General features: G+C 33.4%; 2 protein-coding genes and 1 pseudogene across 2 annotated transcripts; 2 read left to right on the top strand and 1 right to left on the bottom strand.

Annotated features, from left to right (window-relative positions):
• Nucleotides 1-272: 272 nt before the first annotated feature.
• On the top strand, nt 273-1,486 carry LOC129872704 (uncharacterized; annotated as a pseudogene).
• Nucleotides 1,487-4,077: 2,591 nt separating this feature from the next.
• Nucleotides 4,078-5,870, bottom strand: LOC129875075 (uncharacterized). The gene is made up of 2 exons (XM_055950503.1): nt 5,562-5,870; nt 4,078-4,576 (listed from the first exon to the last, which is right to left on the bottom strand). The coding sequence occupies exons 1-2, from the start codon at nt 5,773-5,775 to the stop codon at nt 4,446-4,448; spliced, it is 345 nt and encodes a 114-aa protein (XP_055806478.1). The 5' UTR covers nt 5,776-5,870; the 3' UTR covers nt 4,078-4,445.
• A 2,023-nt stretch (nt 5,871-7,893) lies between these two features.
• Nucleotides 7,894-12,351, top strand: LOC129873677 (protein TRIGALACTOSYLDIACYLGLYCEROL 2, chloroplastic). The gene is made up of 5 exons (XM_055948813.1): nt 7,894-8,730; nt 8,858-9,187; nt 10,452-10,567; nt 11,833-11,923; nt 12,007-12,351. The coding sequence occupies exons 1-5, from the start codon at nt 8,191-8,193 to the stop codon at nt 12,097-12,099; spliced, it is 1,170 nt and encodes a 389-aa protein (XP_055804788.1). The 5' UTR covers nt 7,894-8,190; the 3' UTR covers nt 12,100-12,351.
• Nucleotides 12,352-17,440: the final 5,089 nt, after the last annotated feature.

Consider the following 17,440-nt stretch of genomic DNA (forward strand, 5'->3'; position numbering starts at 1 on the left):
CAACTATTTGAAATAAACAAAAATACCTTCCGTTTATAGTTTGGTCCAAAAATGTCTTTGCCGTCAATATTTTGGTCCAAAAATGTCCTCCGTTTATGTACACCAATGTTGAATTTCATTGTCCTCTTCTTTCACTAACAGGCACTCTTTTTTGGCAAACAGGCTATTTAGGTTACAAGTTTTTATTTGCATTAGCAGGTTTATAATTTGTGGCCCTTGAGGAATGATCTTGGCATTGACACGTCTCCTTCACAAGGCTCCCTTCTTTAAAAATGCTTCAATCTCTCTATAAATGCCAAAGAAACTTGTGTACAAAGATCAGGAAAACCGGCCTTTTCGTGCAGTTTGTGTCAACTAGCTGTGGCAGCAACATCCCTACTGATGAGAGCAAGTCACTCATTAATTTGTGTCACAGGAAGTCACATGGTTTATTAAAAGAAAACCTCATTAGTGAAGCAAAAGTACTCCAATTAGAAGCTGGTAAATGTCAAAAGTTTCAGCTTTGACTGAGTTCTTCCCAAACCATGGGTTTTCTGCAACCCAAATGAAGAAACTAATTAGATTACGCCCTAAATTACTGGTATCAAAGCTGGACGAAACCCTAAAGCCCAAGTCGAAGTTCTTGCAATCAATTGGCTTTTCTGAAGATGAACGCAGAAAGATTGTCTGTTGTAACCCTAACATACTCCTCAGTAGCATAGAGAAACAACTGACTTCATGCTTTGATTCCCTTAAGATTTTCATGGGTAGTGAAATGCAACCAATGGCTGCCATCAAACGAAGTCCACATATCTTTAATTATAAGATATCTGATGGTTTGAAGCAGACTCTACAGGTATTGCACCAACTTGGTATTCCTGATTCTCAATTTCCAGATTTTATTTCAAAAGTTCCTATTATCTTGACTATAAATTCCAAAAAGATGAGTAAGGTTGGCTTGAAACTTAAGGAAATGGGGTTTCATGTTACTTCTCCAGCATTTAGGGCAGCTTTTACCGCAATGTCTGTACTTAGTCATTCCAAAATGGAAAGCAAACTGGAAAACTACACAAGTATGGGCTTTACAGATGGTGAGGTCCTCAATATTTTCAGATTGCAGCCAACTTGCATGTTTTATTCTGGGGATAATATCAGGGAAATTGTGGCATTCAATGTTAATAGACTCCATTTGAGCCTAGCACACTTGTCACAAAGACCAACCTTTCTATTGCGTAGCCTGAAGAGGAGGGTCATTCCAAGGTGTTCTGTCATGCAAGTTTTGTGGTCAAGAGGCATTATTTTAAAAGTTGGCAAACTATCCTCAATTCTAATGATTAGTGAAGAGGACTTCTTACAGAAGTATGTTACTAACTATGAAGCAGAAGTTCCTGAACTGCTAGCTGCCTACCGTGGTGAACTTGTGTTCGACGACTACACTTTTCATTTGCGTGAAATTCGTCAGATTTCAATGTCGAAGGGATCATCTTCTAAAGCTAGAGTAGCTTAGTATTTGCACCATGTCTATCTTCACTCTTCTTGTTTGTGCACCATTTGCTGTCGCATTCTTGGTTTTGAAATTGTTTCCCATATTTAAGTTTGAACTACTGGTATTTAGAGGCCATGAGTATTTAACCTGTTCGTATAGGTACTAGAATTCGTTATTCGTAACGCGGGAAATGCATTTTGAATGAATTTTCTACAACTGCATATGCATTTTTTACAATGAATATATAAATCTCAGGGCAAAACTAGAAAACCTATGCCAGCGAAAAGTAGATATGTAGATGATAGTGAGTTATTTCAGTTATATTTCACATCCATAGGTGACGAGTTATTTGGTCTTTTCTTTTTTTAAGAAAATTATTTTAGACAATTCTTGTTATATTTGCTAAGTTTTTGAGATTAAATTAGACCCTAAATTCTTTTTTTTTTATTGTAGTATTAAAGCAAGGTCTATCCCACTTTGTTTACCTAATGTTTTCATATTATGATGTTGATGCTCCAATTGTCAAGAATGAGTGCGCGGGAGGTGTTAGAGTGGCGTAGTGAAGAATTAAAATAAAGAAGTAAATAGATGAAGAATTGTCAGGCTTGGGTGTGGGGAGTATGTTCATTAAGGATCAAATTCAAAATATAAAAAAATAAACACACTAAGGAGATTCAAATATAATTTTGATCTCGTATGTATTGTGTAATTATCTGGGGAAGTTGATTCGGATTAACCCCTTGCGCCTCCCTTGCTCAGCCCATGCAGTTCAGTGTGTGGTGGGTTATTTGATCTCTTTTTATAGTCGCTCAAGTTGCTAACCTGTGCATGCGGAGAGGAGAGTGTCAGATTTTCCACATTGATGGATGATGGGTTATTTGATATATTTGTATGATCTTGAACAATTCTTACTACATGAGCGATCTTTCCTATGAGTTAGACCCGGAACTTCATTTTGTTATCAAGTTATACTATTAATTTTTGACATTCATATAGAGAATGGTATGTAATTCAGTGAAGAATATTACATTTGTCTCTTTCTCTCTCTCTATGTTCTTCATTCGACTATTTAATATCTGTGGATATAGTATTGTTCACATCATAATAATAGAGTAACACTCTGCTCATTTATCTCTGCATATGTCTTTTACTTGTCACTTCCCAAAAAAAACTCTGGCCTCCCACACTTCTCATTTTACTTGTTGGAATTATCAAATGTATTGAGCGCACACGCTTAGTGGAGACTGAAATGTACATCATATACGAGGCCTTTCACACCAAAACCTCATTTTTAGTCTGTTCAAAAAAGAAATAGGTACTTATCTCCCATTTGGTTTATTGTGTTTCATTAGTAGCAACGTTGGGTGTTTTTGCTTTCATTAGGATTTCGCTCAGTGGATATTGCTGTCACCTACGGTTTGCTCTTTGGTACTATTTCTCATACTCTTCCACATTGCCACCGAGGTCTGCTTCCATTTTGATGATACTCATGGCAAAGAGACCTCCAAATTTCATTAAGTCTGACAGTGTTAAAGATTTTCCAGTTTGGTGTAAGCGTCTGTCAGATTGTGTGTTATACCTTGTTGTATTCAAACCATCTTGCCTGACAACTGCTTCAGAATATCAGAAAACTATTGGAGAGACATTGGCTGACGCTGTGGATTTGTTCATTCAAGGGAACAAGACACTAATAGACCAAAAGAAAGCTTGTGAAGAGATTTGGCCTAGCCAAGAACAATAGTAATATTATTAGTGATCGTATGAAAGATGATGATGAACTAGTTCTTGATGAATCTGAGAAAGGTAATAGGTCCAAATGTCATGACCCGCCACTTGATCATGAAGACGGGGAAAGATCTAGAGTCTTGGAGAGGTTAATAGAAGGCTCTAGAATGTCCAAGAGAATTCTTGAAGAAGGTAGAAGAACCTAGAGTCTTGGAGAGGTTAGTGGAAGACTCTAGATTCTTGTAGAAGCTTGTAGAGAAGTTTTGAAAGACTTGGAATTCTCTAGAGTGTAAAGAGAGTTCTAGAGTAGGAACTTCTTTGTAAATATGGGAGGACTTGTATAGTAATTTTTATTTACACTTAAGCCCCTTAGGAGTAGTATAAATAGAAGAGGCCTTCCAAGCAATACAAAAGCCTTCTTCATAAAAACTCTCTTGTCTTTCTTACAATCTAGCGTTCCCTTAGCGATCTAATCATAAAAGCTTACTTGAGTTTGCAAGATCGTGAAAGATTCGTGAGTAAGTTGTCAAGTGCCGCACGAAAGTCTTAGCTCCGTGACACAAAGGACCAATATTGATCGGCGAATCTATTGATAAGCAGCCAAGACACAAATACAAGATGGACAGACTTTTTGATGTGTGGATGGAGAGGCTACTCGAGGCAGCAAATGTAGCAGACAAAATTTCCACGTTGAAAATCTGGGCCAAGGGAGAGAATTTTGAGTTTAGTGTGATTGTTAATGGCTCATTTAGGAAGTAAATCACAATACCAAGTTGAGGGACTTGACTTGAGTCAATTGTGGCTCAAGCCTTTACCATTCACTCCCAGTTCGACAACAACGAATAGTGAGACAGTTGGGAAATGCCTGATGCTATTTGCTCCTCGAGTAGAGAATAGAAGTCTCTAATGTGTTATTACTGTAAATGGTACTACCACCCTTGTTCTATCAAATAAACAACGGTGAACATCATTAGAGTTTGCTTAAACATATAAAAATCCTAACACTTGGAGAAGGCCAATATTGAACTGTAAAAAGGAAAATTAAACAGACGATCTATTTGGATAAATCCAAGAACTTAAGGACAGCATACAAAATTTGTATGAGCATAATTTGCATATCCACTCACGTGCTCAAGTTCCAAGATACTACTACAATGTAAGATATGGGAGGGACTTGTCAACAAGATCTTCAAGTAAGTAAACAAGACATCTATCAGCTTAGCAAGATGGCTACCAGAGAACAAAAGGCCTGCAATCAAACATTCTTCCTCCTGATCTTTCCCTTGCCATGATTCTTCTTCTTAGCTATTTTAAGCTTCTTTTTCATCTTCTTTCCAAGAGGTTTTAAAGATTTTGCACTTTCATTGCCATCAGCCATCTCCACATCTGGAAATCAAGATGATGACAAGTTAACATAGGGGGAGGCCAAAAAACAGGTGTGCAAGTTCCTATTCATTTCAGCAGCAAAGGCAGATACAAAACACTGGAGTAGAATGAGCAGTTAAATCTCACTCACATGTATTAATCTTTCCACAAGAAATAAATAGAAGGGCACTCATAATATCAGGAAACTAATTTTACCAACATGCAGAGATTCAGCAAGACATACATATACTTATCCTAAAACCTATCTCTTAGAGTTGTCTCTATCGTAGAATAGCATAAGAGTTAATATGATTGTGCTGCAACGAAAAAACAACTGAATGTCAACACATGTTCAATCAATAATCCTAGAAAAGCTAGCAAGCATGCCAAGCATCTAGCTGAAACTATCATCAAATGTCCTAGTCTCCAACATCCATATTCAAATATCTCCACGACAATATCTTCAAAGAAATATGAAGCTCCTATAGCCATACCCCTGAGCAGGATGTGCTTACCAACAGCAAATACCATAACTCAATACATACTAAAGTCATACTAGTTTATCACAGAAACTAGAACAAATATACTTTGGAAAGGATTTAATCCTTCCAAAGTATATTTATTATTCGCCAACATAAACAGCAGATACTTCTTCCACCTTTTCTTTAAATTTTATTTTTTCCTGTTTAGGGTAACAGCAGAAGAAAAGATTGAAACCATAAAATTTTAATTCCAAACTGGAATAAGCCAAAGCAACAAAATTTTGCCTTTTAGCAAATATGTCCACTGCTAGTACCTAAGCAAACAATTTCTTTCCAATTTGCAGCACATATACATGTAAGACTATGAAAACGACTAATCAGAATGAAATTTAGTTCTTCCCATAAGTAAACAACATAATAACCCCCCCAAAAAATATATCATATTTATTCCAAATCAAGCAAAAAGAGAATCGATGGGTTAATGGAGAACACTAGAAAAGTAGATAGAAGTAAAACATGTATACCCATTTTAGTATCGGTGTTAGAAGTAGAGGCAGAAGTATCCATGGTGGTGGGGCTGAAAGGAGACTTAACAATAAGCTTAGGAGCACCAAGGGCAGCTTCTTGGGCAGCCAATTTAGCAGCTTCTTTCTTAAGAACAGTGGGCTCTGTAGCAACTATATCTCTCCTTATGGATCTCAGCCTCTTTTCCCTCTTTGATCTCATTGACTTCGCCATTTTCTTCGCAAATTCTTGTTTCAGTGAACTCTGTTTTTTCTCCTTTGAAACTCTCTCTCTCCTTAGGGTTTAGGGCTTAAAAGGAGGCAACAAACGGCGGAAGTTAAAAAGGCGAACTACTACAAGGCTTAAATTACGTTTTCCTCCCCAAAACAATTCTTTATTTGCACTTTGTGCGTTTCTTAATTCGTATACTAGAAAAATACTATTGGGTCATATAAGGTGAACATAAGAGTTGGTGGATATAAATATTGAAAAATCAAATCGTATTAATTTGATTCTTTAATTGTTTGGTTTGGTGTTCCTTCGTTTTTTTTCTTTCAAAAATTCGATTATTCAATTTGGTGTTAGGGTGTAAGGGTCTTGAAACTTCGATATACTGTAGTATTAAATTTTTATTATTTTTTAAATATATATATATATATATATATATATACTGTCGATATATATATGGACATTTTCTTAACCAAAAAATAAAAATCAATTAGTAATTAAATCATTCACGAACAAATTAAAGTATCAACAAGTTGGAAATACAATGTTCTTGACAGAGATAAATATGATCTTTTTAAATCTAAGAAGTGCTCCACTGTGAGACACATCATTACTTAACATGTTTTTAAATTTTTAATTGTCCTATACTTTATTTTTATGACAAGAAAAATCCGCAGTCACTGTCCTTTGAGTGGGCACAGAATAAAACCCCCACTCTTATACAATAACTCACAAACACACATGACATGTAACCCGCTAGGCAATTTCGGTGCGACGAACTTGACGCAGAAGGCAAATTCCTTACTTTCGCTAGCAAGGGATTTCGATCTTGAGACCTACAACATTGAAGTCCCAAGCCCAAATCACTGGGCGGCTCTGAAGGGTCAATTGTCTTATACTTTGATTTTTTTCTATTTTATTTTTCTTTCAACCCCAAAGAAATCGTTTTAAAAATCAAATCGAAGTTAAAAAAATCAAATCGAAGTTTGATAAAACTGAACCGAACAGAACATCCACCCTAGATAAGAGTACATAAATAGTGTTTTGATGATTTTTTATTTTTTGGGGGAAAGGCAAGAAGGGCGAAAATATTCCTTTATTTTTAGTTTATTAGCCAAAAAGGTCTTTTGTTATATTATCTGATAACAATATCTCTGAGTCGTTTGGTGCGAAGGATAACACCAGATAGTGATGTGATTAAATTATAGTGACACTTAATTTGTTGTTTGGTTGGCAAGTTTGGGATAACTTATCCCGGGATAAAATGGATAAATGACAAAAATATCTCTTTAAATCTTTTTTATACCTCACTTTTCAAATTCATATATATTTACATTATTTTTAATACCATATATAACAACATTCACAATCTTGACTCCTTATTTTTATGATAATTCTTCATATTTTTTCTATTAAAAATTACACAATATAATATAATTTTTATTTATAAAATCATTTGACTAATTCTTATATTTATTTATATTTTGATTTCTCATAAATTATTTTTTAATTTAACAAACTTAAAATGTAAATTATATTTTAAAATTAAATAAGAAGAAAATTTTATTTTCAAATACATACGGACATCATGGAAATGCCACATAAAAATATTTAAACTAAAAAAGAAGAAAGTTTTATTTTAAGAATGAATATTGAATAATTAAAGCCTGCAAAAAAAATATAAAAAAAATTAAATAAAGTGAAGGGTATTTTTGTAAACAAATAATTTATTCTTAAATTTTATACATAGCAAATTATTTTGAATACAACAAATCAAACATTTAATAAGAAAAAATCTCAGCATAATTTATCCTAACATAACTTATCCCATCATAACTTATCCGTATTCAAACCAAACGACCCTCAATGTTACTAACACAGACCTTCTTTCAATCCCATTCAGATTCACTAGACTAAAAACCAAAAGACTTTTAAAGCAAAAGGCATAAAATTAAAGTAGAAAAAGTATCATTCTTTCCTCCTAGCGCAGGCTAAAGTTTCTTCCGTCTCACTTCTTTTGTGTCTTTGGGGAAATGATGATAATTTTAAATATTAATTAGAGGGAAAAGGTTGAGCTTATGCCTCTATTGGCATATGTTTGAAAAAATTAAAATAAGACACTTTTTAGGTGAATGAGCCATGCTATAAAGGCCCAGAACATCTAATCTGTCTCACATGGGCCTACAAGATCTCTTCAGCCTTTATCAGCCCAGCCCATTTCCCTTCCACTCTCCTCAGTGTTGATAGTTCAACAGATTCAGTCGGTCGTTGATCTGCGCTAGGGTTGCTTCCAGCTTGAACCAGCCAATATGCTACCATTTTGTTGATCTTCAATCTCTATTGTCAATTTTCCCCAGCTCAATTTTGTATATAGGACAAGAAAAATTGCATAACTTAGGAAAGACAAGACAAGAAAAGTAGATGATGGCTGGAAATGCTTTAGTCCATGTATCAACAAATTCTACTCTGTTTCCCATCATACCCAATAGAAGAAATGTGTTGGGTGATCGTTTTCTGTGTAGAAAAACACCAATCAGGCCTAAAAATCAAATCTTTACTGTGAAAGCAATGTCTGCAAATACGGGTCATACTCAAGAACAAGAGCAACAATCCGGGTCATCTTCCGAGCACAAAGGTCCGCTTTCTGTTATTTTAGATGTTCCCAGGAATATTTGGAGGCGAACTATGCGTCCATTGAGTGATTTTGGGTTTGGAAAAAGGAGCATCTGGGAAGGTGGGGTTGGGTTGTTTATTGTTTCGGGTACGGTGTTGTTGGCACTCAGCTTGGCTTGGTTGAGAGGGTTTCAGCTGCGGTCTAGGTTCAGGAAGTATTTAGCTGTGCTTGAGTTTGAGCAAGCTTGTGGCATTTGCACTGGCACACCTGTTAGAATCAGAGGAGTAAGTATTGGTAATGTGATTCGAGTTAATCCTTCCTTGAGAAATGTTGAAGCTGTTGTTGAGGTGAGTAGCATGTATATTTGCTGAACACTTTCACTATTTTGCTTATATTTATTAAAACTTATAAGTAGTTGTTCCATAGTTGCTTCTGTATGCTTTTTGATCTTAAATATTGATTATGTGCTTATAGGTTGAAGATGATAAGATAATCATTCCTCGAAACTCCTTAGTTGAGGTGAACCAATCTGGTCTTATCATGGAAACCATGATTGATATCACACCACGAGATCCAATCCCAATACCTTCCGCAGGGCCTCTGGATCCAGATTGTGTTAAGGAGGGTCTGATAATTTGCGACAGGCAAAAGATAAAGGGACAACAAGGGGTTAGTCTAGATGCATTGGTTGGGATATTCACACGTCTTGGCCGTGAAGCAGAAGAAATTGGTTTGTCGAATACCTATGCTTTGGCTCAGAGAGCTCTAAATGTCGTTGAGGAGGCACGGCCGCTGCTTACAAAGGTCTGATGCATTTTACATTTATTCACCTCCCATTTTTTCTTTTTGCATGGATGATGTTTAATTTCAAGGGGAAAAGAAGAAGGACATCTGACAAAAAGAGTGAATTTAACTTCTGTACTCTTAGCTTATAATAGTTATGCAATTATTAAACTTGTTGAAGTTCTGCTCTTCTCTATTTATAATTCATAACGTCTTTTATAATAAGAAATTCATTATGTATTTTTGCTTTAAAGACTAAGTGTCAGGTGTGCGAACATTTTTAGAAACATTGCTGTCTTAAGCTTAGGTTAAATCACGCATCCCAACTTTTAGTTCTTTCCGCCAAAGCAATATGTTCTACACGTCTACACCCTATAAAAGTGTAGTGCGTGATGTGTGAGTTGTACTAGAATGTTGTGGACTTGATCCTCTTTGTCAGCATCTGCAGGAAGAGCATTGGCGTCAATGTTTCACTGTGATGAAATTTGTAAGTTGGATAACACTTAGTTTTGAAGAACTCTTAGTTAAAAGAGCTTGTGAAGTTAATATGTTTCTGGAAGTGCAGAGAGTGTCATTAGATTGGGCAAACCCAAATTATATTATACCCCAAGTATCTGACCCGGGCAGAGGAGAAGTGCGAATGGATTGTCAGACAACTGAGACAAGATTTACTTGATTGCTTTGCAATTCTTTTTATGAAGGATTTAGTTGTTAGATGTTCATGAAAAACTGAATTGAATTTAGAATATCTTGTTTTGAACACAGTGAAACTATTAAACAAGTGCTTCATAATACGAGATTAGTTTAATAAGTTTGTTTGACTGTTATTAGTTCTAGTATGTGTATTTGTTCAAGAATTCTGTCAAAAACTAACATCGCATGCTTCATGCAACCATTTCTGCTAGTAGAAAAATGCTTCGGTCTTGACAAAATTTGGTCTAACCCAGTTTGGAGTTATTGATGATCATTCAGTACACTACATGTAGTGCATATTCTAAATAATATGTCGAAAGCAAATGTACAACTATTATTTGTTTGTCAGATGTTTGGTGGTTAGTGTAAAACTGTGAGTAGTAAGTACTTCTGCAATATTTGTGCCACATTCATCAGTATCAAGCTATAGGACCATTTATAGAGGGGGAGGGGAGAACCGAATCAGCGGCCAATGTTGGGCATACGATTGCACTCATCCTATTATGCTGCTTGAGAAATTTATGTGTTCCTTGTAGGTATTTAGTATATTCTCATGTATGAACATTGTACCTTTGATGTAGTGACACCTCAGATTCAAGCCATGGCTGAGGATGTCCAACCTATGCTAGCTGATGTTCGCGATAGTGGCTTACTGAAGGAAGTTGAGAGTTTAACCCGAAGTCTGGCCCTAGCATCTGAGGATATAAGGTGAGTCAGTAACTTATGGTAGCTTCTTTTCTAGAGAAATCCTATTTTCAACTGTGAAGATCCTTTTGCAATTCTGCAGCAAAACTCAATTGACACATATTTACTGACCTTCTAGAAGAGGAGTTTTGTGCTTTGAAATGCTTGTTCTTTCACTTTGTTTCTCCCATCCTTGACTTGCACATCTCTCTCCACCAGTCTCATATGTTTATTTAATAGGTATTTTAGAATTGCTACATGTGAAAGTATCTGATAACTCTCCCATATCTTAAGGCAAGGTGAAGTAGTCCTAGACCTTTATAAACCTCTTTGAAAGCTTTTCCAACTTATTTGGGGCACTTGTATAACTCAACACCTTTCTGCCTATATTGCTCGGACTCTTCAAAAATGTCAATGGGTGTCTAAAAGTAGTGTATTTTTGGAGAATCAGACACGGGTGCGGCGTCAAAATTGAAGAGTCCGTGCAACTTAGCTTTCCTCATGTGTAACTGATTTTCTTTTGCATTGAACTTTTAGTCGAACATATGAATGTGAGTATGCTCTTAGAAAAGATATACCAAAAGAACAAATAAGAAAAAAGAATGTTCTTAGGGAACGCTGGCTTTAGTACCGTGTGAAGGAATCTAAGCATCCAACCAAACCTTTTTAGTTGATAGGTCAATTAGCCTAAAACCTTTACATATGCATTTGGAAGTCCTTACACAATTCATCTGCACAATTATGCAAGTACCCACTTAATACAGATGTTAATAAAAGATTTCCAAACTTGGCCATCCAATGCTACTAGACCCTGGTCTACAGAATGTCGTCAGGGCTTCAAAAGACCATCTTTAAGCCATGTTATAGTCTCAGCCATGTGAACAAGAGAAAATAAAGATTCAGTAATAGTCGTCAAGGTCCACCATTGCAGGCTCCGGGTAACACTGCCTACCGAGGCTTAGGAAGATGGGAAGAAATCACCTAATTTTTGTCTCTGCTTGGGATTGAACCCTTGCTTGTATCCACGTCATAGACCACTGCTCTTCTAGACACCATTAGATGCTTTCCTGGTCGACACGTGATACAGAAAAGGGCTACAGATTTCTAATTTCCTTGTAACAATAGTGACTTCCTTTTATTGACATCAAAAGCAGAGCTCAAAAGCTTGTAACTCTTCTAGGTGATCCCTAAGTTATGCATCTACTTTGAGGTTGCTTCTGTTGCTGTTTGCTTTAGGCATGGAAAAAACCATAATATCTGTTTATGGTGTTTTATGAACCAAATTGCAGGAGAGTGCACTCCACAGTCATGACTCCTGAGAACACTGAATTGATACGAAAGTCCATATATACGCTGGTCTTCACTTTGAAGAATGTTGAGGTAATTTCCTGTGTGGTAATAGTCATTCTAACATGTCAAAGCACTTTCATGCTTTGTGATTCATCATTTGTCATGTTGTGCAGAGCATTAGCTCCGACATTTTGGGATTCACTGGCGATGAAGCTACTAGGCGCAATTTGAAAATGCTTATCAAAACGCTAAGCAGGCTATTGTAAAGTTGATGAATGTTGAATCTGATTAATGGCTTGCAATACTACTAGCCTGAGAGGTTCCAAAGGTCCAAGAAAGGTTACTCTGTTTGACAATGAGAGAGACCCCTTGGGCTATGGATTACATAGGGTTTATGTCTTGTTTCTGCTGATCCAATAGGATTTTAAGGTGTGAAGGCTTCCTTTTTCACCTTGTTCTGTCATAGAAATTACAATATAAATGTCACTAAAAGATGGTTTCACAAATTTGAATTTTGATTCTTTGATCACTTCTTTCAGTTTCCTAATATCATTACTTGTTCCAACTGATTTAACACATTTGTATTATTATTTAAAGCCTCGGGGAAATTCTGACATGTGGTTTTTGAAGTTAGTTACTAGTCCTCAATCTAATCAGCTGTGTCATTGGAACATTTTTTCTTTTTTAAACAGGGCGTTTGATCATAAAAATTATTTACTTATTTTTTTTCGAGTTAAACTTCAACAAACATATTTGGCCATTTGCTAAGTTGCTATTTCGGAAGCTGATTTCTCTTTTTAAGGAAGATTGATATTTGTTTGTTTCTTAGAAAAATAAAAAATAAAAAAAAGGAAAAGGTATTCGGGATTTTAATTCAAAATAATGCTCATTTTATGAGGTGTTACTATTTAGAGTGACTTTGGTAGAAAGGAAATTATTTTTCTGTGAATTTCTTTTTGATAAGTAAGCAAAAGTCTATTATCTCAAGAATTCTGATATCGTAATCTATCAAATTTAGGGGGACGGAGGGGGTATTGGATGGGTGAGGAGCAGTTGAAATGTTACTTATGAATATTTGTTTTTCCTATTTCTATTATAGATAAGTTATATTTTTTATTTTTAAGGAATTTAATTTTTTCTAGAGAAAATACCAATCTAACATGGAAAAAAAAATATGGGAAAAATCTTTGTACCAATTAGCACATCCTTTGATCAATCAAACATGAGTCAAACAATTTTTTCTTTCATTGCGATTTCCTTAAACTCTTTTTACCAACATTGAATTATTTACTATATGATCAGTTTATATTAGATTTTCTATTTAGAATATAAATTAATATAAATATTAATATTATTTTAGAAAAATCTATGCTCCCAATTAATAAAGAAAATTAGGTCCTAGCATAATTTGGGATAGAAGGAGTATTAGAGTTACAATTTTTTTTATCTCATATATTTGTTAGTAAAGTATTTGCTCCTGCCAAAAAAAGTAAAGTATTTGCTTAAGATACTCAATTTACTTTTATGGTGTGTTTACCATTGGGTATGGAAATGTTTTAAAAAAACTTCATGTTTGACTGGTTATTTTTTAAAAAAAATAATAATAATTTTTTAAGAAACAAATTGATTTATCTATTTTTTTCATATTTGGTTTAAAATTATACTTAGGTTAGGGGAACACTGTTTCTGCAAACAAAATAGTACTACAAAGTGTACTCATTTAATTAAAATTGAACCAAGTATCTATTTACCCCGAGACAAAATAATACGTACTATATATTAAAAATCTTTAATTTAATTGCTTTTATTGATTACATTGGCATATAAAATTCAAGAGTATATTAGATATTTACTTAAATTAATAGGTATTTGAGTTAATTTCACGCTAGCTTCAAGACGTTAGAAAAACACAAATGTTTGGACTTGAGAAACTTTTTATCTAATAGATCCATTCGAATGTAACATGTGTCTTTATTGTAATATTAATAGACTTTACGCAAGAATATCAATAATTCAATTTATCAATGGATCTATTCTTCTCTTCCGCGAGTGAGTAGGTGGGTACACTGAACACCAACTCCATCTTAATGAAGAAAGTCAACCTATTCCTGAAATTGCGCGAATACTCAACTCACACATGAGAGTCGAGGGAAAAGAAATTACTATCATAATTAAAAAGGCGATGGATAATTAACTTTGATGAATTATTAATTTCTCATCGATTTTTTTTCTTCAAACATAACAAAAAAATTACTCGATCAAAAATCAAATTTCTTGTCATCATATATTATTTAAATCATGGATCAAAGTAAAAACAAAAAAATCAGAATTTTTTCATAGATTCCTATTCCTAGTCATGTAAAAATTTTCTAGCATTGCTGATGGATTCTTGTTTTTTCAGAGCTTCACATGTGCAATGTCCATCCAAGCATATTCCAGTGCCTCTACTAATGGGAACATTACAGTAAACGACACAATCCTTATTGACTTTACATGGTGGTCCCCAAGCATCCACACTTTGCAAACCTATTAAACATACAAAAATTTGAGTTAAAATTCATAGAATATGAAAAAATAAGAACAATTCGATGCATGAAACATCAATAACAAGCGTACGTATTATATAAGAGAGACATACCAATTGAGAGAAGAATCACAAACACCAAGGAGAACAAAGTGTATGCCGCTTTGATCATAGCCATGTCTTAATTAGAGTGTATTTGTGATTATGAAGAACTCTACTTAGATTTGTAGCTTGTACAAAACATTGCAACCTCTATTGAGATATATATAGTGTAGACAAGGTGATTGTTGTCTCTATTAATTGGGTAAAAATGGAAAATAAGTTAATTTGAGATGAATGATATATGGATTCACTGGCCAAAAAAAATTGGAAAGAAAATTAAAAGCTTAAGGCAAGTAAATTATTTTGTCACAGAACTTACTGAATAATTAAAGACATTATAGAATAGATATAACTAAATTTCTTTTCTTGTAATCTATACCATATTAGATTACCATAAAAGAATAAAAAGTAGCTTATTAAATATTTTTCTAATAGAGGATTGCAAAGTTTAATTAATTTGACTATATTTACTTGGAAAAAAGATCCAAACACAATTTGTATTTTTGTAAGTGAAAGGTGCAATAGCAAAAGAAAATGCTTTTTAAATTTTTTTATGACCTCTAAACAATTACTTAACTATTTAAAATACGTGAACAAAATTTATTTAGTTTTATATATTAAAAAGATTATTTATTTTTTATTATTTTACTCAAAGATGATTTAAGCTGAAAGTAATATATTCAGTAATTTTTTAATAATGTGACGTTTGATTTTTTCTTAAAGCCAAAAAATTAAGAAAATATTGAATCTGACCTACTCTAATCAAAACCTCTTATCCAACTCGTAAAATCCCTTTATATACTTAGAATTAATAAAGGATCAAAGAACATCCATCTATGCAAACAAAAATTCAATTGTCATGAGTGCAAAAGATTCATATATCAATTTGATTTAATTTTTTGATTATATTTGATTAAAATCAAAATAAATTAAATTCTGTTGATATTTAAATTTATAACCAAAACAAATCAAATTTTGTTGACTTTTAAATTTATAACCAAAACAAAAAGTGTCTTTTTAAATTATTTTTAAGTTTAGACTTTAGCGTGAACACTCCTAAGTCCTGACCATGACAATATAAAAAATTTAGGATGCCGTCATGATTTTGGAATTCATGATCCCTGATTTCAGTATTTGGTTATATTTTATGACTTTTGAATCTGTGGCTATTTCAAATGTTTAGTATAAGCTTTTAGGAGTGTAAATGATTTTCTTTACCCCATTAAAGAAGGCTTAATTAATTGGAACCCAAAGTAGTTTGCTGAAGGAATAATTGCAGATTCATAAGAAATCTTTTCTTCTTTAATCTTTCTTATTGAAATGATCTTTTAATTAGAAAATTAATCGTTGTTCTAGATGCATATCTTATAATTAGTCAAAATGATAAAACACCACAAATATCAGTGGCTAGACATTTAGGGTGTATTTGGGAGTGGGGACTAGGAGTAGGGGTGGGGGTGAGGTGGGAGGAGCTGATTGGGGGTTGAGATAAAAATTGGGTAAAAAAATAAATTTTTCAAAATTCAAAATATATATCAAAAATAATTTTAAATTTTTTTTTTGTGTGGGAGGAGAGTGGAGGGTGGTGATATGGAGGTCGGGATAGGATGGGGTAAAAAAATGAAAATTTTAAAATTTGAAATATTTTTTTTTTTTTATAGTGTGTGGGGGGGGGGGGGGGGGGGGGAAGTCATTTTTCTTAAATTTGAGGAAAATAAGTTGATTTGGAAAACACTTTTTCAAAATATTTAAGTCAACCAAACATGAGAAAATAGGAAAATATTTTCCGAAAAACATTTTCCTTCGTACCAAACACACCCTTAATATGGACTTTTTTCAAACAAATTAAACATCGTCTTACCTAGCTAAATTATCTTTCTTAAGCTAGTTATTATAGTTTAATTTATTGATTGAAGTAGAAATTTTAAATTCTACTCTCAAACCTTTTGGTTTAATCAAACCTTCAAGAAAAGTGCGTCACTTTGAAGAAAATTATAAAATAAAAGTTGATTCTTTTCGTTTCTAAGCCATTGTTTATTATTTGTTTTTCGCCGGATTAATTCAATTCGAATTTGCATTACCTAAAGGCGATTGAACTAGATCTCTATAAGATTCTTTTAAATTCAATTTTAAAATATCTAATTAAGATTAAAAAAATTACATTCAATTCAAGTAGTTTAATTCCGAAATTCAATCTCTGCTTTAGAGTGCGATTAATTCACCGAACGAATCAACCAACGTATATCAGTGAAGATGAAACTAAGCTGCAACTTATAATTTACTCAGACAATTACCTAAATATTTAGCTTGATTTTTTTTTGTGGTTGTCAATTTCTGTCTTGATCCCAATTTTATTTTATTTTTTGAAAAAAAGGATTAAAAGTCAATTTTGGGACAACAAAATCTGATGCTCCATAGCTAACCACCATTCGAATCAGAAGTAATTTAATTTGTACCCTCCGTTCTCATATATTTCCACATCCCTTGTATTAATAAAAAAATATTTTTATTAACCCTCCGTTATTTTTAAGTTGTCATATTGTGTTTTTCGATAGTCAATTTGACTAAATTTCAAAGCTAAATTAGATTACATTAATTTGATAGTTCAAAATAAAAATTAGATATTTAAAAATTATACGAAAAATACTACAAATTATAATTTTTTTCATATTAATATAATGAAAAATACATCTTAAAATATTAATCAAAGTTCATATCGTTTGTCTCTAAAAAAAAAATTGTGACAACTAAAAAGAAACAAAAGAATCGGAGAACCATTTTATTGCTTCTTTCTTTCACCACATTTAGGAGAGTAAGGGTAAAACTGGAAAAAAGAGATCAATTCTCTCTTGGTTTCAAAGAAACAATAAGTATTACTTTTATAACAATGGTGTTAGAACCAGTTTACGCACACTCAACTGGATACAATAATTATTTTAAATCATTTTTGTAATGAATATAACAAGTAAAATAGAACAAAG

The sequence above is a fragment of the Solanum dulcamara genome, chromosome 11 (assembly GCF_947179165.1).
Source record: "Solanum dulcamara chromosome 11, daSolDulc1.2, whole genome shotgun sequence".
In the NCBI taxonomy this organism is placed as follows: domain Eukaryota; kingdom Viridiplantae; phylum Streptophyta; class Magnoliopsida; order Solanales; family Solanaceae; genus Solanum; species Solanum dulcamara.

What these genes read in the sequence shown, in the direction of transcription:
- LOC129875075 (XM_055950503.1), bottom strand. Translation starts at nt 5,775, where the DNA reads ATGGCGAAGTCAATGAGATCAAAGAGGGAAAAGAGGCTGAGATCCATA. An exon ending in TAACACCGATACTAAAATGG is followed by an intron (nt 4,577 to 5,561) that starts GTATACATGTTT and finishes CTTGATTTCCAG; the next exon opens with ATGTGGAGATGGCTGATGGC.
- LOC129873677 (XM_055948813.1), top strand. Translation starts at nt 8,191, where the DNA reads ATGATGGCTGGAAATGCTTTAGTCCATGTATCAACAAATTCTACTCTG. An exon ending in CACGGCCGCTGCTTACAAAG is followed by an intron (nt 9,188 to 10,451) that starts GTCTGATGCATT and finishes GTGACACCTCAG; the next exon opens with ATTCAAGCCATGGCTGAGGA. An exon ending in TCACTTTGAAGAATGTTGAG is followed by an intron (nt 11,924 to 12,006) that starts GTAATTTCCTGT and finishes CATGTTGTGCAG; the next exon opens with AGCATTAGCTCCGACATTTT.